Source organism: Kogia breviceps, chromosome 17 (assembly GCF_026419965.1).
Source record: "Kogia breviceps isolate mKogBre1 chromosome 17, mKogBre1 haplotype 1, whole genome shotgun sequence".
Taxonomy (NCBI): domain Eukaryota; kingdom Metazoa; phylum Chordata; class Mammalia; order Artiodactyla; family Physeteridae; genus Kogia; species Kogia breviceps.
In genome coordinates, this window is record NC_081326.1 from 34,901,055 (window position 1) to 34,923,010 (window position 21,956).

Sequence of the window (21,956 nt, forward strand, 5' to 3'; positions counted from 1 at the left end):
GACTTGAGGACACAGGGAGGGGGAAGGGTAAGCTGAGACGAAGTGAGAGAGTAGCATTGACATATATACAATACCAAATGTAAAATAGATAGCTAGTAGGAAGCAGCTGCATAGCACAGGGAATTCAGCTTGGTACTTTGTGACCACCTAGAGGGGTGGGATAGGGAGGGTGGGAGGGAGGTGCAAGAGGGAGGAGATATGGGGATATATGTATACATGTAGCTAATTCATTTGTTGTACAGCAGAAACTAACACAACATTGTAAAGCAATTATACTCCAATAAAGATGTTTCAAAAAATATTAATGTAACTGGTGAATGACTACTAGAAGCAGTCAAAATGTTTGAACCTATAAATAGATTACCATGAATGTGACAACTATAAATACAGATTGGTACCACAAATTTTAAAAAATGTTTAATAAAACATTGTATTCTAATTAACTAAACAATAATACCCCCAAGTAGGGGAATGAAGGACATAGACATTTTGCATTCCTCCTTGCAACAAGAGCCAAAGGAAACTCTGCCGATACAATTTCTTAATGCCCCAAGGGAAAATCGCTAAAACCACAGTGGAAATAAAAAATGTCTTTAATAATTTCTATTATAAACTTTTCACCTCATGGAGAAACTGGACAAAGCACATCTGATAGCTGTATGGCCACGTTTACTTCCTTGGTGTATGTTTGTCTTTTACCTCCTATGTCCTAGTTTCTTAAACAGAGTTGAGTGAAGTTCACGTAGCATGGTTTATTTTTATAGCCCTTTAGTTCTAGGATGAGATGTGTTACAGTAGTGGACAAGAATAGCTTGTGAGATGAGAGGGTTATCTACTATGTATACAGAAAGGGAAAAGGCCACATTTAGGTTTTGGCTTTTGTCACTAGTTCTTTAAGCATAATTTTAACATTAAGCCATTATAATCTAATTAATCAATATGACCTCATATAAAGTAGATCTGAAATATTATACATAATGTGTCTATCATTGAACAACTACTTGTGAATTCTCTTTGTCCCTGGACTAATATATTTATTGTTGATATCCCATGACTCAACATTTTATGATCCATTTATTGTTTATACTGTATTTTTTCCCCAGTTACCAAATGCACATTCTTGAATTACTGCTCTCATAGTTCACCTTTTCTAAATCTCCTTTCATACCTTTGCCAGGTAGCCACATCCTGCACATCCCTCAACATCTAGTTCACTGTTTTGTTATATTGTAAAATCTTGCTTAATATGCAGCCTGTGGTGGTGTCTCCCTTCTCTGTACTCATATAGAACCTATCACTGTGTTGAGCCTTATGTTTCTAGTTATTTTTTTGTGTGTTTACGTCTTATCTTTCCAACTAGATGCTGAAAGATTCTTAGAGGCAGGAATTATTTGTTATATATCTTTGTATCTTTGCCGCTTTGTCTAACGGGGTGCAGGTTTTTGGTTGCTTGTAACTTTTCAGAACTCTTGGTTCAAGTTAAAGAAACCAAACACTAATTCAAGTAATGAAGAAGGTCCAGGGATGGGTCTGGATGAATATTTAGTCATGCTGGATCAGGTATCCAAATTTTTTATCAAGAATTTGTCCTCCTGCTTTCCTTTGTCTTGGCTTTGCTCTCAGGTGAGAGCTCCCTAAAGTATGCCTTCTGGTAGTAGAGGAAGAGCTTCCTTCTCTCCGTAGATTCAGGGAAAGCTTTGGGGCTGATGATTATTGGTTTTATTGGACTGTCTTGGGTCATGTGCTTGGTCTGAATTACATGGTTATGTCTTGAGAGGGGAGGTGGGATCAGTTGCCCTTTCTCTTTCATGACATTTGCACTGAAATTGGAGAATGGGTAGTTCCTTAAAGGAAAAGGTGGGCTTTTGTGCTGGCAGATGGGAAATGGATGCTGACAGGCAAAACCAAGATGCCCATTGGGAATTTCAGTAAATGTTTCCTGGTTGATCACGTAAACTTCTAGGAAAGAAGTCATATTTGTAGAGATTCCATTTTTTCACCTTCATCCAAAATACTTATTGTTAGAATAGTGCCATGTATTCTCTGAGCCCTTCATAGTCACTGTTGGAGGTGGATGTAAATGTGATATGATGTATGACTTTGGCTCCCCATTGATTTATCACCAGAGCTGAAAGGCTATTACTCTCTCAAGGATGGATTAATAACTATGCTTAGGTGCTTGAACCTTTGAATAGGCCCTCAAAGTTCTTTTGTGGAAGAGTGAACAGAACAGTAATGAAATCTCTCACTGTGGATTGTGATGATGATAGCCCAGTGGGTTATGATAAAACTAAGTAGCATTATCAACAAATTAAACTGTGATTCTGTTTTGGATTCTCTCTCTGAGAGCTATGTTGTTTATAAACAACTTCAAAAGTTGTTTATAAAACATATAAATGGTAAGCTTTGAGGTTGCCATTATCTCAAATATAGTGGTAAGGACATGTACACTAAGTTGCCTGACAGGGTTTTAGACTGCCTTTTTTTTGTACATTGAGAAGTTAAGATCAGAGATATTTTAAGTACAAAAACTTAAGTCATATATTGGTCAACTTGCCTGAAACCCAGCCAGTGAAGATCTTAATGAACATTGCAGACAATGAACAGAGTATTAGGAAGATTAATTTCCATGAGAAATGGATGCAAGACAGGTAAAACTGAGATGTCTACTGAATGTTCAATTAGTCTCTGCTGATTGATCAACTTAACATCCCTGTAGATCAGAATCAGGTTTGTGTGGATTCTGTATATTTTTTCACCTTCATCCCAAACACTTTACAGCTAGGCAATGTAATAATATCTTTGGATAAAAGTGTAGATAATCTTTTATCATTGAATTCTGTTTAGTGTTGCATATGCCCTTCTTAGCTAGTTAAGTTTTTTGTTTGTGTGTGGGAAAAGAGCAAATCAAGCATAAATACTTTAGTGTGTTCTTTAGAAATCAATGTTCTGAAATCTCTGAGATAGTTAATATTTATTTTATTCAAAAATATTTATTGAGTACTGCCTTAATTTTATTTTTAATCTTTACTTTTTAGAACTGGAAAATAAGCAGAAATCTACAGCTGGTACCACTTCGAATATTAATTTGTTCTTACAAATGTTTTAATCAACGCGACCCTAATCTCTTTGGAATTGCTCAAGTGTAGAGCAGGTAAGAAGCTCATTTAGAGCCTCACATGACTTGCCCCATCAGCTCTGCACAGTCAGATTTGCCTTACTTAGGATACCATGCTCTTCTCTTTGTCAATACATTGAGTAAAGGAAGAAAAATAATTTAATTGTGAAGGTCCCAATTTAAGCACTACAGTCTACCTTTAGATTGTTTAGACTCTAAGTGTGCTGTTTCTTCTTTGAATTAAAAACAAAATAAAAAATGGAAAAATAAAGATCAATGTGGCAAATGAATATTATTTTCTTCTGTCATTTTATGAGTACAACCCTCCTTTTCTAAATAGTATTAAGGACTTTGATGGGGACAAGTGTTTATTTTATGCATGTTTTGCAAATGAAAAAGAATCACTTTTTAGTGCTAGATAGTTCAACTGTATTTGTATGATTTCATGTGAGCTCTTATTTTCTAAGTGGCACTAAAGTCTTTTTTTTTCTTTCTTTTATTAAGGTAACATTAGTTTATAATATTAAGTTTCATGTATACAACATTATATTTCAGCTTCTGAATACACTACTGTGTTCTCACCACCAAAAGTTTAGTTTCCATCCATTGCCATACAGTTAACCTGCTTTACCCATTTCACCCTCCTCCACCCCACTTCCCTTCTGGTAATCACTAACATGTTCTCTGTATCTGTGTGGGTTTTTTTTTGTTTTGTTTTGCTTGTTTTATTTTATTATGGTTTGTTTTATATTCCAGATGTGAGTGAAATCATTTGGTATTTGTTTTTCTTGGACTTATTTCACTTAGCATAATATGCTCAAGGTCCATCATTGTTGTAGCAAATGGCAAGATTGCATCTTATATTTTATGTCACATCTTCTTTATCTATTTATCCATTTTGGGGCACTTAGGTTGTCCCCATAACTTTGCTATTGTAAATAATTCTGCAGTGAACATAGGGGGCATATATCTTTTCAAACAAGTGTTTTTATATTCTTCAGATGAATATCCAGAAGTAGAAGAGCTGGATCATGTAATAGTTCTATTTGTAATTTAAAAAAAATTATTGGGGTATAATTGATTTACAAAATTCTGTTAGTTTCAGGTATACAGAAAAGTGAATCTGTTATACATAGACATATATCCACTCTTTTTAGATTCTTTTCCCCATAAGCCATTACAGAGTACTGAGTAGAGTTCCCTGTGCTATACAGCAGGTCCTTATTAGTTATCTATTGTATATATATGCCATTTTAAGCAACATGGATGGACCTAGACATTCTCATACTGAGTGAAGTAAGTCAGACAGTGAAAGACAAATATCATATGATATCACTTTGAGATGTGGAATATCAAAAAAGGCTACAAATGAACTTATCTACAAAACCAAAGTAGAGTTACAGATGTAGAAAATAAACTTATGGTTACTGGGGAGTAAGAGGCGTGGGGAGGGATAAATTGGAAGATTGGGTTTGACACATACATATTTTTAATTTTTTGAGGAACCTCCGTACTGTTTTCCATAGCAGCTGCACCAATTTACATTCCCACCAATGGTGCATGGGGGTTCCCTTTTGTCAACATCCTAGCCAACACTTGTTTCTTGCCTTTTTGATAATATCCATTCTAATGGGTGGGAGGTGGAATCTCATTGTGGTTTTGATTTTCATTTCCCTAATAATTAGTGATGTTGAACATCTTTTCATGTGCCTGTTGGTCATCTGTATGTCTTTGGAAAAATGTCTATTCAGATCCTCTGTCCATTTTTAAATCAGACCTTTTGTTATTTTATGAGTTCTTTATATATTTTGCATATTAACGCCTTATTTGATATATGATTTGCAAATATCTTCTCCCATTTGGAGGTTGTCTTTTCATTGTGTTGATGGTTTCCTTTGCTGTGCAAAGGTTTTGAGTGTGATGTAGTCCTTTTTCTTTTTTCTTTTTTTTCCTTTGCCTGAAGAGACATATCCAGAAAGATGTCGCTAAGACCAGTGTCAAAGAGTGTGCTGCCTAGGTTTTCTTCTAGGAGTTTTATGGTTTCAGGTTTTACATTCAAGTCTTGATGTTTATTTTTGTGTATGATGTAAGATAGTGGTCTAGTTTCATTTTTTGTTTGTGGCTGTCCAGTTTTCCCAACACCATTTATTGAAAAAACTATCCTTTCTCCATTGTATGTTCTTTACTCCTTTGTTGTAAATTAACTGTCCATTTATGTGTGAGTTTATTTCTGAACTCTCAATTCTGTTCCAATGATCTGTGTATATGTTTTTCTGTCAATATCATGATGTTTTAATTATTTTTGCTTTGTAGTGTAATATGAAATCAGGAGTGTCATACCACCATCTTCTTTTTCCTAAGGGACATTAACATCTTATTGACTAAGATAAAACCTTCATTCCACTTAAAAATGAGTAGAAGCTGAAAACCCAGGCTTGGTTACTCCTAACATCACTTTGTTCTTGCTTTTTTTTTTTTTTTTTTTTTTTTTGCGGTATGCGGGCCTCTCACTGTTGTGGCCTCTCCCATTGCGGAGCACAGGCTCCGGACGCGCAGGCCTAGCGGCCATGGCTCACGGGCTTAGTTGCTCCGCGGCATGTGGGATCTTCCCGGACCAGGGCACGAACCCGTGTCTCCTGCATCGGCAGGCGGATTCTCAACCGCTGCGCCACCAGGGAAGCCCTGTTCTTGCTTTTAAAGCTTTAAAAAATTTTTTCCACAAGAGAAACTGACAGAAACCAGGGAAGTAGTGCTGGGATGAGGATTTGACTCTTTTTCTCTGAAGGACAACAGAAAAGTAGGGGAAAAATTATGAAAAAATATATACAGTTTGCATAGACCAGTAGTTTTTGGAAATGTGGTCCAGCAGCATTCACATCACTTGAGAACTTGTTATAAGTGCAGAATATCTGTCCCCACCCCAGACCACTGAATCAGAAACTGGGGGAGTATGGCCCAGCAGTCTGTGGTTGAACAGCTCCTCCAGGTGATCTTGATGCACACTCTTATTTGAGAACCCCAGGGACAGATTAAGATAAATTTGCTGTGGGTTCAGAAAAGCAAGAAATTTAATTATAATTTATTTTAAAACCCCACTAGAAATATGTTTCTTCATTTGGTGTTTCTTCTTGTGGAAAGCTGAGTGATTTCTCATCTTACATATATTTTATTACCATGTTACCTTCCTAACTAAGCCCTTTATTAGTTCACTTCAGGACATACTCCTTCATGCATCAGGGTTGCCTCTGGCATACCTGGGAAACTAAATCAATGGAGCACAGCTGAGAGGCTATCAATTCCAAAGAAAGCAAGGGTCAGTCCCCACTGAGACAGAGTCAGGCCTTGAGGTAAATTTCTAAAGGCTCCATTAACCAAGAATGCATTTTAAACAAAAATAAAAAACAAGGTACAAATGAAAGTCATAGAAGCTCACTTAAAAATGAGTTACAGGAATAAACTGTATGTTTATTGAGGGAAAACTACTGAGAAAATTGATTTTGATTAGGGAAATATTAAAATTGATTTTGATTAGGGAAATATTTTTATACAACCTATGTTTTTGAAGAGTGTTTTGTTTACCATTTTAATCTCATGACTTCAGCTACAATTTATGTGCTGTCTTGGTTCTGGGGAGAAAACTGTATTCATTTATCTACGTACTCATTTATTCAACAAATATTTCAGGTACTCTTGAAGCTCAGGGGACATGAAGAGACTCTTGACTCTGCCTCCACATTTTCACCCCATCCTCTTCATATCTCAAGGCGCCAAGACTTAGTTTCTGCCCTATTCCAAAACTGGTCTTTCAGAGGTCATCAGTGACTTCCTACCAATCCAGCTGCTCCTTATCTGGCTGTTCTTCTCTGTAGGTTTGAGCTCGATTGACAGTCTTCTGCCTCTTGGAACTGTATGCCTTAGGATCGTTCTTTATTTCTCTAATGGCCTCTTCCCCATACCTTTAACTGAATTCTCTTCTATACCTTCATTCAAAAACAAGGGTTCTATGAGATTTCTCTACTTAGTCCCATTTTATTCTCTCTTAGCACTTTTTCTTTACCTGAAGGAACTCACCTACTCTTATCAGTTTCATTTAGCTTCATTTATCACACCTAGGTGGGTAGCTGCTAAATCTCTTTCTTCATTTTTTTTTTTTTTTAATTATTTATTTATGGCTGTGCTGGGTCTCCGTCTCTGTGCGAGGGCCTTCCCCAGCTGCGGCGAGCGGGGGCCACTCCTCATCGCGGTGCGCGGGCCTCTCACTGTCGCGGCCCCTCTTGTTGCGGAGCACAGGCTCCAGACGCGCAGGCTCAGTAATTGTGGCTCACGGGCCCAGTCGCTCCGCGGCACGCGGGATCCTCCCGAACTGGGGCTCGAACCCGTGTCCCCTGCATTGGCAGGCAGACTCTCAACCACTGCGCCACCAGGGAAGCCCCTCTTTCTTCATTTTTAACCCATGTTTCCAAGCTCTTCAATTTCAACATATCTAAAATAGAGTTGATTCTCTTCTTCACAACTTATTTATTCATGTATTAGGCAAATATTTATAGAGGGGTTACTGTCTACCAGGCACTGTTTTCTGTTCTGAAGATATAGCAATGAACAAAACTGACAGGGTCTCTGATTTCAGAAAGCTTATGTTCTGATGGGGTGGGGGAGGCAAACAATAAAACCAGGAAAATAATATGGTGATATGTACTTTGAAGAGAAGTAAAATAAGATTCGAGAGATAGAGAAATTATTAGAATACTTTTTATACAGGGTAGTCTGTGTCTGATAAAGTAATATTTGATAAATAATCTGAAACAAGTGAGGGAATGAGTTCTGTGGGTATAATGAATAGGAATCAATTGAGTGTCTGAAAGGCATAAAGTTCAGGATGATACTAGAAAGCACCAAATAACTGAATGTGTGCTAAAAAGAAAGCATGACTCTGAGGTCAGGAGATTTAGTGTTGCTGAATGCATGGTCATGCATCAAGTGTCACCATGGGAACTAGACTGGGAAGGATGCATCTGCTTCTGCCCTGTGGGATGACCCTGTGTTCTGAATCATTATTTAATTAAATCAGAAATTAATCTTACTCCACATAAATGTGGGTGTCTGTATGCGTGTGCGTTTGTGGTCTCTTCTTGCCAATCTATAATCCTTCTGAAACATTGTTTGAATCTGAAACACTGCAAAATATTTTTATTTTCTAACAATTACAACCAACCTTTATTTATTCAAGTGAAGTTGAAGCAATTGGAGCATTAACTTTTAGTGAATTTTTTGGATATAATACTTTTCTTTTTTTCTCTTCTGTGGGTACTCTCTGGAGTTTTTTGCGTTCACTCACATTTGCCTCATAAAGACATAGGAGAGCTCTTGGAGGAAGGCGCTGTCGCCGCTGCAGCGGAGCCTCAGGCCACCCACTCATGCTCCTGACTCACCGGCTGTTCGCTCTCGCTGAAGAACAAGTCGGTCAGGAAGCCGTGCTACAGCCATGGCTTTACAGATACTGGAAAGACTCCCATGGAGCCCGAGGTGGCGATTCACCGGATTAGAATCACCCTCACCAGCCGCAACGTGAAGTCTTTGGAGAAGGTATGTGCTGAACTGATCAGAGACGCTAAGGAAAAGAATCTCAAAATGAAAGGACCGTTCGGATGCCTACCAAGACTCTGAGAATAACTACAAGGCAAACTCCTTGTGGTGACGGTTCTAAGACTTGGGATCGTTTCCAGATGAGGATCCACGAGCGACTCATTGACCTGCACAGTCCTTCTGAGATTTTCAAGCAGATCACGTCCATCAGTACTGAGCCAGGAGTCGAGGTTGAAGTCACCACTGCAGATGCTTAAATCAACATTTTTAATAAATTGATAATCAGTTGTTAAAAAAAAAAGAGTAAAAAAGAGAAACTCTAGTCTCTTTTACTGTTGTACATTGTTATCATCTGTGTTGTGGGGAAGTGGTTTCAAAGAGAAAAAATATATTTTAGGATTAGTAATAATTCAAGAATAATTTCTGATTATTAACATTTCTGTGTTTCCTTTGTTTACATAATCCAAGATAGATTTTCTCTATGCAATTACCCAAGAACTCTAACAAGTTTTCAGAATGATGTTAGTTGAATCCAGTGGGTAAAGAATCAGTAGAACTTGGGACTTCCCTGGTGGCACAGTAGTTAAGAATCCACCTGCCAGTGCAGGGCACATGGATTTGATCCCTGGTCCAGGAACATCCCACATGTCATGGAGCAACTAAGCTTCTGCACCACAACTACTGAGCCTGCAATCTAGACCCAGGGAGCCTAGAGCCCATGTTTCACAGCAAGAGAGGCCACTGCAATGAGAAGCATGTGCACCACAATGAAGAATGGCGCCCGCTCACCGCAACTAGAGAAAGCCCATGCAGCAATGAAGACCCAACGCAGCCAAAATTAAATAAATAAATAAATTTATTTTAAAAAATCAATAGATCTAGCTAAAGTACTGATTATTGTTTTTCTATAATCAAAACATAAGCCATTAAGGATATTTGCTCTTTTTGAAATTTATGTTGAAAAACATTGTTTTCTTTTATACTATCATATTTGTTAATGGAGATTACTGAGAAAGTTTTAAATGAAGGTAGATTTAATTTTTTTTTGCTGAATAAGCCTTCTAAAATCTCTAAAATAAACACTTAGAACCCTCATTGGCATTTTTTCATAAAATAGCTCTTTGCATGATCCTTGTTGTGTAGGTTATTTTCTAGACGGCAGCTGTGAGATAATAAATGGCTGGAAGTCTCCCGCACTTGCTAAAGAATTATTTTGCTTCTTGGCACAGAGAAAGTCCCTGTACAGATTTTCTGCACACTTGCTGCTGGAACTTTGGGAGCCTTCTGTAGGCCACAGGGCTCCATATCTCATGAAGGCTATTGAAACTACTGGAGTTCAAGAGGGCCCTTGAGACCTAGACCAGACCTGGCACACCAGCATTAATGAGGAGACTTTTAAATAATTCTCATCCCACTCAGTGGGTGTCCTGAGGGTCCAGAGAAGTCCCCTATGGTGGAAGGGAGTCCAGGACATGTGCCCTGTTTCTAGGTACAGCACTGGAGTGAGTGAAGATGGCAACACTATAAGTAAACATGAGGGTTGGTTGTGGATCAGTGAGCTACAAAAGCTAAAAGAGCAAAGCTGCTTCAGAAAGAAGAATTTTAGATTCTGTGTCTTTATTCCTGCCCTGCCACTAGGTTCAACAGTACCTTTTTTTAGATTACATATATATGTGTTAGCATACGGTATTTGTTTTTCTCTTTCTGACACTTTACTCTGTATGACAGTCTCTAGACCCATCCACCTCACTACAAATAACTCAATTTCATTTCTTTTTATGGCTAAGTAATATTCCATTGTATAAATGTGCCACGTCTTCTTTATCCATTCATCTCTTGATGAACATTTAGGTGTTTCCATGTCCTGGCTATTGTAAATAGTGCTACAATGAACATTGTGGTACCTGTATCTTTTTGAATTATGGTTTTCTCAGGGTATATGCCCAGTAGTGGGATTGCTGGGTCATATGGTAGTTTTAATTTTAGTTTTTTAAGGAACCTCCATGCTGTTCTCCATAGTGGCTGTATCAATTTACATTCCCACCAACAGTGCAAAAGGGTTTGCTTTTCTCCACACTCTCTCCACCATTTATTGTTGGTAGATTTTTTGATGATGGCCATTCTGACTGGTGTGAGGTGGTACTTCATTGTGATTTTGATTTATGTTTCTCTAATGATTAGTGATGCCAAGCATCTTTTCATGTGTTTGCCGGCAATCTGTATCTTCTTTAGATAAATGTCTATTTAGGTCTTCTGCCAATTTTTGGATTGGGTTATTTGGGGTATTTTTGATATTGAGCTGCATGAGCTGTTTGTATATTTGAACATTAATCTTTTGTCCATTGATTCCTTTGCAAATATTTTCTCCCATTCTGAGGGTTGTCTTTTCATCTTGTTTATGGTTTCCTAAGTTGCACAAAAGATTTTGTTTCATTAAGTCCCATTTGTTTATTTATTTATTTTTATTTCCATTACTCTAGGAAGTGGGTCAAAAAGGATCTTGCTGTGATTTATGTCATAGAGAGTTTGGCCTATGTTTTCCTCTAAGAGTTTTATATTTTATAGGGTCTGGCCTTACATTTAGGTCTTTAATCCATTTTGAGTTTATTTTTGTGTATGGTGTTAGGAAGTGTTCTCATTTCATTCTTTTACATATAGCTGTCCAGTTTTCCCAGCACCACTTATTGAAGATGCTATCTTTTCTCCATTGTATATTCTTTTTTTTCCCTGTACATCCATTTTTTTAAACATCATTATTTGAGTATAACTGTTTTACAATAGTGTGTTAGTTTCTCCTTTATAACAAAGTGAATCAGTTATACATATACATATGTTCCCATATCTCTTCCCTCTTGCATCACCCTCCCTCCCACCCTCCCTATCCCACCCCTCTAGGTGGTCACAAAGCACAGAGGTGATCTCCCTGTGCTATGTGGAAGCTTCCCACTAGCTATCTAATTTAAATTTGGTAGTGTGTATATGTCCCTGCCACTCTCACTTTGTCACAGCTTACCCTTCCCCCTCCCCATATCCTCAAGTCCATGCCCTAGTAGGTCTGTGTTTTATTCCCATCCTACCACTAATCTCTTCATGACATTTTTTTTCTTTGATTCCATATATATGTGTTAGCATATGGTATTTGTTTTTCTCCTTCTGACTTACTTCACTCTGTATGACAGACTCCAGGTCTATCCACCTCTTTACAAATAACTCAGTTTCATTTCTTTTTATGGCTGAGTAATATTCCATTGTATATATGTGCTACATCTTCTTTATCCATTCATCTGTTGATGGACACTTAGGTTGGTTCCATGTCCTGGCTATCGTAAATAGTGCTACAATGAACATTGTGGTACATGACTCTTTTTGAATTATGGTTTTCTCAGGGTATATGCCCAGTAGTGGGATTGCGGGGTCATATGGTAGTTCTATTTGTAGTTTTTTAAGGAACCTCCATACTGTTCTCCATAGTGACTGTATCAATTTACATTCCCACCAGCAGTGAAAGAGGGTTCACTTTTCTCCACACCCTCTCCAGCATTTATTGTTTCTAGAGGTTTTGATGATGGCCAATCTGACCGGTGTGAGATGATATCTCATTGTAGTTTTGATTTGCATTTCTCTAATGATTAATGATGTTGAGCATTCTTTCATGTTTGTTGGCAATCTGTATATCTTCTTTGGAGAAATGTCTGTTTAGTTCTTCTGTCCATTTTTGGATTGGGTTGTTTGTTTTTTTGTTATTGAGCTGCATGAGTTGCTTATAAATTTTGGAGATTAATCCTTTGTCAGTTGCTTCGTTTGCAAATATTTTCTCCCATTCTGAGGGTTGTCTTTTGCTCTTGTTTATGGTATCCTTTGCTGTGAAAAAAGCTTTTAGGTTTCATTAGGTCCCATTTGTTTATTTTTGTTTTTATTTCCATTTCTCTAGGAGATGGGTCAAAAAGGTTCTTGCTGTGATTTATGTCATAGAGGGTTCTGCCTATGTTTTCCTCTAAGAGTTTGATAGTGTCTAGCCTTACATTTAGGTCTTTAACCCATATTGAGTTTATTTTTGTGTATGGTGTTAGGGAGTGTTCTAATTTCATACTTCTACAGGTAGCTGTCCAGTTTTCCCAGCACCACTTATTGAAGAGGCTGTCTTTTCTCCACTGTGTATCCTTCCCTCCTTTATCAAAGATAAGGTGACCATATGTGTGTGGGTTCATCTCTGGGCTTTCTATCCTGTTCCATTGATCTATATTTCTGTTATTGTGCCCGTACCATATTGTCTTGATTACTGTAGCCTTGTAGATATTCTGAAGTCAGGGACCCTGATTCCTCCAGCTCCAGTTTTCATTCTCAAGATTGCTTTAGCTATTCGGGGTCTTTTGTGTTTCCATACAAATTGTGAAATTTTTTGTTCTAGTTCTGTAAAAAATGCCAGTGGTAATTTGATAGGGATTGCATTGAATCTGTAGATTGCCTTGGGTAGTAGAGTCATTTTCACAATGTTGATTCTTCCAATCCAAGAACATGGTATATTTCTCCACCTATTTGTATCATCTTTAATTTCTTTCATCAGTGTCTTATAGTTTTCTGCATACAAGTCTTTTGTCTCCTTAGGTAGGTTTATTCCTAGATATTTTATTCTTTTTGTTGCAATGGTAAATGGGAGTGTTTTCTTAATTTCACTCTCAGATTTTTCATCATTAGTGTATAAGAATGCCAGAGATTTCTGTGCATTAATTTTGTATCCTGCTACTTTACCAAATTCATTGATTAGCTCTAGTAGTTTTCTGGTAGCACCTTAGTATTCTCTATGTATAGTATCATGTCATCTGCAAACAGTGACAGCTTTACTTCTTCTTTTCCTATTTGGATTTCTTTTTTTTTTCTTTGATTGCTGTGGCTAGAACTTCCAAAACTAGGTTGAATAGGAGTGGTGAGAGTGGGCAACCTTGTTTTGTTCCTGATCTTAGTGGAAATGATTTCAGTTTTTTACCATTGAGAACAATGCTTTCCATTGTATATTCTTGTCTTCTTTATCAAAGATAAGGTGACCATATGTGTGTGGGTTCATCTCTGGGCTTTCTATCCTTTTCCATTGATCTATATTTCTCTTTTTGTGTCAGCACCATACTGTCTTGATTACTGTAACTTTGTAGTATAGTCTGAAGTTAGGGAGCCTGATTCCTCCAGCTCTGTTTTTGTTTCTCAGGATTGCTTTGGCTATTCGGGGTCTTTTGTGTTTCCATACAAATTGTAAATTTTTTTGTTCTAGTTCTGTGAAAAATGCCATTGGTAATTTGATAGGGATTGCATTGAATCTGTAGATTGCTTTGGGTAATATAATCATTTTCACAATATTGATTCTTCCAATCCAAGAACATGGTATATCTCTCCATCTGTTTGTATTGCTTTTGATTTCTTTCATCAGTGTCTTTCATCAGTTTTCTGCATAGAGTTCTTTTCCTCCTTAGGTAACTTTTTTCCTAGGTATTTTATTCTTTTTGTTGCAATGGTAAAAATGGGAGTGTTTCCTTAATTTCTTTCTGATTTTTCATTGTTAGTGTATAGGAATGCATGAGATTTCTGTGCATTAGTTTTGTGTCCTGATACCTTACCAAATTCATTGATTAGCTCTAGTAGTTTTTTGGTGGCATCTTTTGGATTTTCTATGTATAGTATCATGTCATTTGCAAACAATACAGCTTTACTTCTTTTCCAGTTTGGATTCCTTTTATTTCTTTTTCTTCACTAATTGCTGTGGCTAGGACTTCCAAAACTATGTTCAATAATAGTGGCAAGAGTGGGCACCCTTGACTGTTCCTGATCTTAGAGGAAATGCTTTCAGTTTTTCACCATTGAGTATGATGTTTGCTGTGGGTTTGTCATATATGGCCTTTATTATGTACATTCTCTCTTTGCCTACTTTCTGGAGAGTTTTTATCCTAAATTGGTGTTGAATTTTGTTGAAAGCTTTTTCTGCATCTATTGAAATTATCATATGGTTTTTATCCTTCAATTTGTTAATATGGTGTATCACATTGATTGATTTGCATATACTGAAGAATCCTTGCATTCCTAGAATAATCCTCAGTTGATCATGGTGTATGATAGTTTTAATGTTCTGCTGGATTCTGTTTGCTAGTATTTTTTGAGGATTTTTGTATCTATGTTCATCCGTGATATTGGTCTGTAGTTTTCTTTTTTATGTGACATCTATATCTGGTTTTGTTATCAGGGTGATTGTGGCCTCAGAATGAGTTTGGGAGTGTTCCTCCCTCTGCTATATTTTGGAAGATATTGAGAAGGATAGGTGTTAGCTCTTCTTTAAATGTTTGATGGAATTCACATGTGAAGCCATCTCAACCTGCACTTTTTTTGGTTGGAAGATTTTAAATCACAGTTTAAATTTCAGTGCTTGTGATTGTCCTGTTCATGTTTTCCAATTCTTCCTGGTTCTGTCTTGGAAGGTTGTACTTTTCTAAGAATTTTTCCATTTCTTCCCGGTTGTCCATTTTATTGGCATATACTTCCTTGTAGTAGTCTCTTATGATCCTTTGTATTTCTGTGGTGTCAGTTGTTACTTCTCCTTTTTCATTTCTAATTCTGTTGATTTGAGTCTTTTCCCTTTTTTTCCTGATGAGTCTGGCTAACGGTTTATCAATTTTGTTTATCTTCTCAAAGAACCAGGTTTTAGTTTTATTGATCTTTGCTATTGTTTCCTTCATTTATTTCTGATCTGATCCATTTCTTTTTCATTCATTTCTTATCTGATATTTATGATTTCTTTCCTTCTGCTAACTTTGAGTTTTGTTGTTCTTGTTTCTCTAATTCCTTTAGGTGTAAGATTAGATTGTTTATTTGAGATTTTTCTTGTTTCTTGAGGTAGTATTGTATTGCTATAAACTTCCCTCTTAGCTTTTTCTGCATGCCAGAGGTTTTGTGTCATTACATTTTCATTATCATTTGTTGCTAGGTATTTTTTGATTTCTTCTTTGATTTCTTCATTGATCTCTTGGTCATTTAGTATTGTTTGGCCTTTGTGTGTGTTTGTATTTTTTACAGTTTCTTTTTTCCTGTAATTGATATCTAGTCTCATAGCATTGTGGTCAGAAAAGATGGCTGATATGATTTCAGTTTTTAAAAATTTACTGAGAGTTTATTTGTGACACAAGATATAATCTATCCTGGAGAATGTTCATGGTCAATTGAGAAGAATGCTTATTCTATTGTTTTTGGATGGATGTCCTATAAATATCTGTTAAGTTCATATGGTCTAATGTGTCATTTAAAGCTTGTGTTTCCTGATTTATTTTCATTTTGGATGATCTCTCCATTGGTGTAAGAGGGGTGTGAAAGTCCCTTACTATTATTGTGTTAGTGTTGATTTCCCTTTTTATGACTGTCATCATTTGCCTTATGTATTGAGGTTCTCCTATGTTGGGTGCATAAATATTTACAATTGTTATGTCTTCTTCTTGGATTGATCCCTTGATCATTAGGTAGTGTCCTTCCTTGTCTCTTGTAATAGTCTTTATTTTAAAGTGTATTTTGTCTGATATTAGAATTGCTACTCCAGCTTTCTTTTGATTTCCATTTGCCTGGAATATCTTTTTCCATCCCCTCACTTTCAGTCTGTATATGTCCCTAGGTCCAACGTGGGTCTCTTGTAGATAGCATGCATACGGGTCTTTTTTTGTGTCCATTCAGCCAGTCTGTGTCTTTTGGTTGGAACATTTAATCCTTTTACATTTAAGGTCATTATTGATATGTATTTTTGTATTATCATTTTCTTAATTGTTTTGGGTTTATTTTTGTAGGTGTTTTCCTTCTCTTGTGTTTCCTTCCTAGAGAAGTTCCTTTAGCATTTGCTGTAATGCTGTTTTGGTGGTGCTGAATTCTCTTAACTTTGCTTGTCTATAAAGCTTTTGATTTTTTCATCGAATATGAATGAGATTCTTGCTGGATGATCTTGGTTGTAGGTTCTTCCCTTTCATCACTTTAAATATATCCTGCCACCCTCTTCTGGCCTACAGAGTTTCTGCTGAAAGATCAGCTGTTAACCTTAGAGGGATTCCCTTATATATTGTTTGTTGCTTTTCCCTTACTGCTTTTAATATTTTTTCTGTGTTTATTGTTTGTTAGTTTGATTAATATGTCTCCACGTGTTTCTCCTTGGGTTTATCATTTACGGGACTCTCTGCACTTCCTGGACTTGACTGACGATTTCCTTTCCCATGCTGGGCAAGTTTTTGACTATAATCTCTTCAAATATTTTTTCAGACCATTTCTTTTTATCTTATTCTTCTGGGACACCTATAATTTGAACGTTGGTGTGCTTAATGTTGTCCCAGAGGTCTCTGAGCCTGTGCTGCATTTTTTTTCATTCTTTGTTCTTTATTCCGCTCTGTGGCAGTTATTTCCACCATTCTGTCTTCCAGTTCACTTACCCAGTCTTCTTCCTCAGTTATTCTGCTATTGATTCCTTTTGTAGTATTTTTAATTTCAGTTATTGTGTTGTTCATTACTGTTTGTTTGCTCTTTCGTTTTTTTAGTTCCTTGTTAAACGTTTCTTGTATTTTCTTTATTCTATTTTCGAGATTTGGATCATGTTTACTGTCATTACTCTGAATTCTTTTTCAGGTAGTTTGCCTGTTTCCTCTTCATTTATTTGGTATTGTTGGTTTTTTTTTTTTTTTTTTTTTGCGGTATGCGGGCCTCTCACTGTTGTGGCCTCTCCCGTTGCAGAGCACAGGCTCCGGACGCACAGGCTCAGCGGCCATGGCTCACGGGCCCAGCTGCTCCACGGCATGTGGGATCTTCCCGGACCAGGGCACGAACCCGTGTCTCCTGCATCGGCAGGCGGATTCTCAACCACTGCGCCACCAGGGAAGCCCGGTATTGTTGGTTTTTATCTTGCTGCTTTGCCTGCAAGATATTTCTCTCTCTTCTCATTTTGTCTAATTTATAGTATTTGAGGTCTCCTTTCCCTAGGCTGCAGGGTTGTAGTTCCTCTTACTTCTGTTCTCTGCCCCTGGTGGTGAGGTTGGTCCAGTGGCTTGTGTAGGCTACCTGATGGGAGGGACTGGTGCCTGCATTCTGGTGGGTAGAACTGAGTCTTTTACCTCTGATAAGCAGGGCCGTGTCAGGTTGTGTGTTTTGGGATGTCTGTGAGCTTAGTGTGACTTTACATCATCTATGTGCTGATGGGTGGGTTTGTGTTCCTGTCCCGTTTGGTGTTTGATGTGAGGCATCCAGCACTGGAAGCTGCAGGCAGTTCAGTGGACCTGCGTCTTGGGTTCAGATAGTGGCCTCCATGTGAGGTCTTTCCCTAGGGCCGGCAATTCTCTAGTGGTCCAACATCCTGGACTCGGTTCTCCCACCCCAGAGCCTCAGGCCCGACTTCTGGTCAGGGAACCAAGACCTCACATTTTGCTTGTCCTGGCAATAAAAAAAAATTTTTTTAAAGACTCACAGAACCCCAGAAAAATGGTAAAAAGTAAAATCAAACAAACAGAAACAGAAATGAGGAAACACGCACACACACAAAAGAAAAAAAAATAATCAAAGAAAACAAAAAGCAAGAGAACAACAGATAAACAAAAGAACCTAGGAATGAAATCAAACAATTAAAAAGAAAACTAACAAAAACACAAAACCACAAAAGAAAACAAAAGCAGAATGCCAACTGAAGAATGCAGCAAAGAAACCAAACAAACTGACAAAAATGATAAAAGAAAAGAAAGAAAAAAGGGAAAGAAGACTGAACAACAGAAAAGCAACATAGAAATATAAATTAAAAACATATAATATTAAAGAAAAAAAACCAAACAAAACCCCAGACAAATGATAAAAACAAAATCAAACAAACAAAAACAGAAACAAGGAACACACACACATACAAAAGAAACAAAAACAGGACCAAATAAAACAAAAAGCAAGAGAACAGCCAGACAAACAGAAGAACCCAAGAGTGAAATTAAACAATTAAAATAAAAAATATCGAAAGCACACAACCTAAAAACAAAACCAAAGCAGTGTGCCCACTGAAGAATAAAGCACAGAAACAGAACAAACTGATAAAAATTTTTAAAAAGGGAAGAAACACAGAACAACAGAAAAGCAAGGTAGAAATGGAAGTATAAAAAATATGTTAAAAAATATATGTTAAAGAAGATCCCAAAAGACTAAATAAAAAAATGTAAAACAACAAACAAAAAAAGCCATAACCAACAGCAGAGTGAGTCAAAACATATTAAAAAGAATAGTAATAATTATGTTTTCCTGAGTCTCAGCTGTTAAGTGTCCTTGAATACACTGTGAGACACAGCCCACTTCTGTCTCCCCAAGAGGCCCTCCTCTGCCTCCGGGCTGGTCTCTGGACCTGCTATGGGCCCTGTGGGGACCATTCAGACTCTGATCTGGCCCAATTCCTGTGTGTACTTGCCTCCAAAGTCCTCAGCTGCCAGAGCTAGAATATTTTCATTTGTGGGAACACTCATTCTCTACTCAGATATTACATAGACACAGGGTCTACCTAGTTGATTGTGGGGATTTAATCTGCAGCTTGTGCAGCTCATGGAAAGATTTTTGATCCTCTTCTTTAGTCGCCCCATCCCTGGGGTTCAGCTTTGGTTTTATCCCCACCTCAGTGTGTGGTCTACCCAGAGGAGTCTGGTCCTGAGGCTGCCTTGAAGCTCTTGGATCTGCCCCAGTGAGAACAGAGTGCAGAGGTGGTATGACTGCTTGGATCACAGAAGCCCTGGGATGCACCAAATGTTCAGGGAAGCCGGTGGCCACAGGCATAAGAGATATGGCCCTAGTGAGGGTCTTTTCTAGCTCCTGGCATAAGTGCATGAGGACCAGCCCTGAGGGGGCTGTTTTCATTGCCCTGAAACTGGCATGTGAGGGTCAGCCCTGAGAGAGCTTCTTTTATTGTCCATGCAGGCACTGGCATGTGGGGAGAGAGGGGCTGCAATAGTGGTTCCTCTCCTTGTGTGGGACTCAGCAGTAGTGCCTGCTTCCATGGCAGTCCAGTCTTCCTCCATAGGTATTCCTTGCTATGGATTTCCTCCCTCCCATCCCCTTAGTCTGTCTCCCCACAGCCAACAGCAGTTCTCACCCTGGGCCTGTTCTCCCATCCCAACTCTCCAGCTCTCAACCCCCTTGCACACCTGTGAACACACATCCCAGTCCAAGGTACATAGGGCTGTGGTATAGACCATCTGTAGTTCTCACTCTGTCACGTCTGCCACAGATTGACTGCTTCACCTTCTTCCAGAAGCCTCAAATGCTTCTTTTCTGTCCCAATTGATATCCCTATCAGAAAGAGGTATCCTCAAATTCGGGAATCTCTCCTCTGCTTCAGCTCCCCTGTGACAGGGTGCAGGTCCCATCCCGATTCCTCTCCTCCTCCTTCTCCCTTCTTTTTCTTGTCCTGCCCAGTTATGAAGGGATCATTATAGTCCTTTCACGTGTCCAAGGTCTTCTGCTAGTGTTCAGCCAGTGTTCTGTGAGTACTGTTGCATCTATAGGTGTATTCCTGATGCATCCATGGAAAGAAATGAACTCCACGTCCTCCTACTTCTCCACCATCTTAACTCTCCTGGATGTATTTTTAAAGTATATGTGAGTACCTACCTGATAGAAATATTCATGGAATTGAATTCTTTCAATTTAAGCACTTTCAGAGGTTATCTAACCAAGTGAATCTGTTTGTAATATGTTATTTGTATTTTTGTTCATATGAGGATCTGTGTTATGAACTAGAATTCTGATACATTATATTTTTAGAGAGGTATTTAGAGAAAGTGAGAGAATCTTTCATGTAACAGATACCAGTTATCTTACCACTAATTCCAAACTTCTCACTTCATGAAAGGAATTATTTGTTAGAAAAGTATTTTTCCACTGTACTATTTTTCTTACAATGCTAAGGGGATTCCTATTTGCTTAGTACTGATTTATTTTCCAGGGTGTGTGTCCCATAATCAGTTCTAGTTGAGCATGTCTTATGGAATTACAGAAGCATCTAAGGAAATCACAGTGGCTTGGCATGGGGAAACCATAGTGCCAGAATGCTTGAGTAGGTGACAAGGAGGGGGAAAAGTAGTGAAGATGTTGCCACGTATGCTAAATTTGTCTATTTTGTGGTGCTAGCATTTGTTGAATTAACACTCACAGGACTCTAAGTATTATATAAAATATCAGGCACTGCCTATGCCTAGCAGGCTTATGATACAACTCTGTGTAGTTTCAACGTATACAAAATGTTGATTTTTCTAGGGGGAAAAACGTTTAGACAATACAGATGATTGAACGAGGTGATCTCTTGACATTTTTTTTTTTTAGTCCTGTGATTCCAAGAAGAGCTATGCATTTCTAAACCTGGTGATTACTGACAAATTAAGGTCTGACAACTCTAGCCAAGAATGCTGCTCAGTGTTCATTGAGAGAGCTGAAGTATATTGGGAATATTCTCAAGTTGGTGGAGAATACCCTGGATTTGCAAGATGCTTTCATGACTGATTGTATTTAAATTTTGCTTTTTTAGTATGCTTTTGAGAGCCTGACGAATTAGCCTAGTTAAGACTCATCAGATTGACCCTCTCATTAAGGGGACTGTAAAGCACCATAAAGCAGAATGAGCCCCAGAAGGAGAGAAGAGGAAATGTGAAGAGAAAAAGGAATAAAGAAGTTGATCACTGAAGAGACAGTGTGGAAAAACAGTAAGCAGCTTTCCCCTCATAAAACATGGGAGAGGGGCATATAACCTGACATCTTGCTTTTCAAACAAATACATTTCTGAAACCTGAAAAGGTAAAGTAACTTGATCAAAATCATACAGTGTGTCAGTGGAAAAGCCTAAACTCTTAGTTCCCTGCTTAGTTCAATGTGTTTTATTTCAACTATGCCTATATCTTGCCCATAGAGTCTTCCAGAAAGCCAGAATTTCTACAACATATCTCTTTAATTTCCTTGTTGCTACACAAATGCTGTTCTTTAAACACTTAAGTGCAGTTATTGCCTTTTAGCCCCGTGACCCTCCTTTACTCTGTCCTTTATCTCTTTTCTTCTCCAACACCCTTAATGATGGTATTCTAAATTTGAGTTTTCAGAAACATCTGCTTATTCCAAATAGATTAGATGGCAGGTATAGAAGACTGGGACAATGAAAAGAATGGATTTAATTTTGCTGTGAATCTGAAATTCATTTTCATATTTAACTAAGTTTAATTTCTTTTCAACTGGTATACATATAGGCATA

General features: G+C 37.8%; 1 protein-coding gene and 1 pseudogene across 1 annotated transcript in view; both read left to right on the forward strand.

The window, feature by feature from the left end:
• Positions 1 to 21,091, forward strand: part of LOC131744121 (leucine-rich repeat-containing protein 69) — a 122,285-nt gene extending 101,194 nt beyond the window's left edge. Inside the window, exons 4-5 of the mRNA XM_059043474.2 lie at positions 3,039 to 3,154; positions 21,041 to 21,091. Coding sequence (XP_058899457.1) covers positions 3,039 to 3,149 — 111 coding nt within the window. The 3' untranslated portion in view covers positions 3,150 to 3,154; positions 21,041 to 21,091. The remainder of the gene's footprint in view (positions 1 to 3,038; positions 3,155 to 21,040) is intronic.
• LOC131744130 (small ribosomal subunit protein uS10-like) lies at positions 6,069 to 8,958 on the forward strand (annotated as a pseudogene).
• Positions 21,092 to 21,956: the final 865 nt, after the last annotated feature.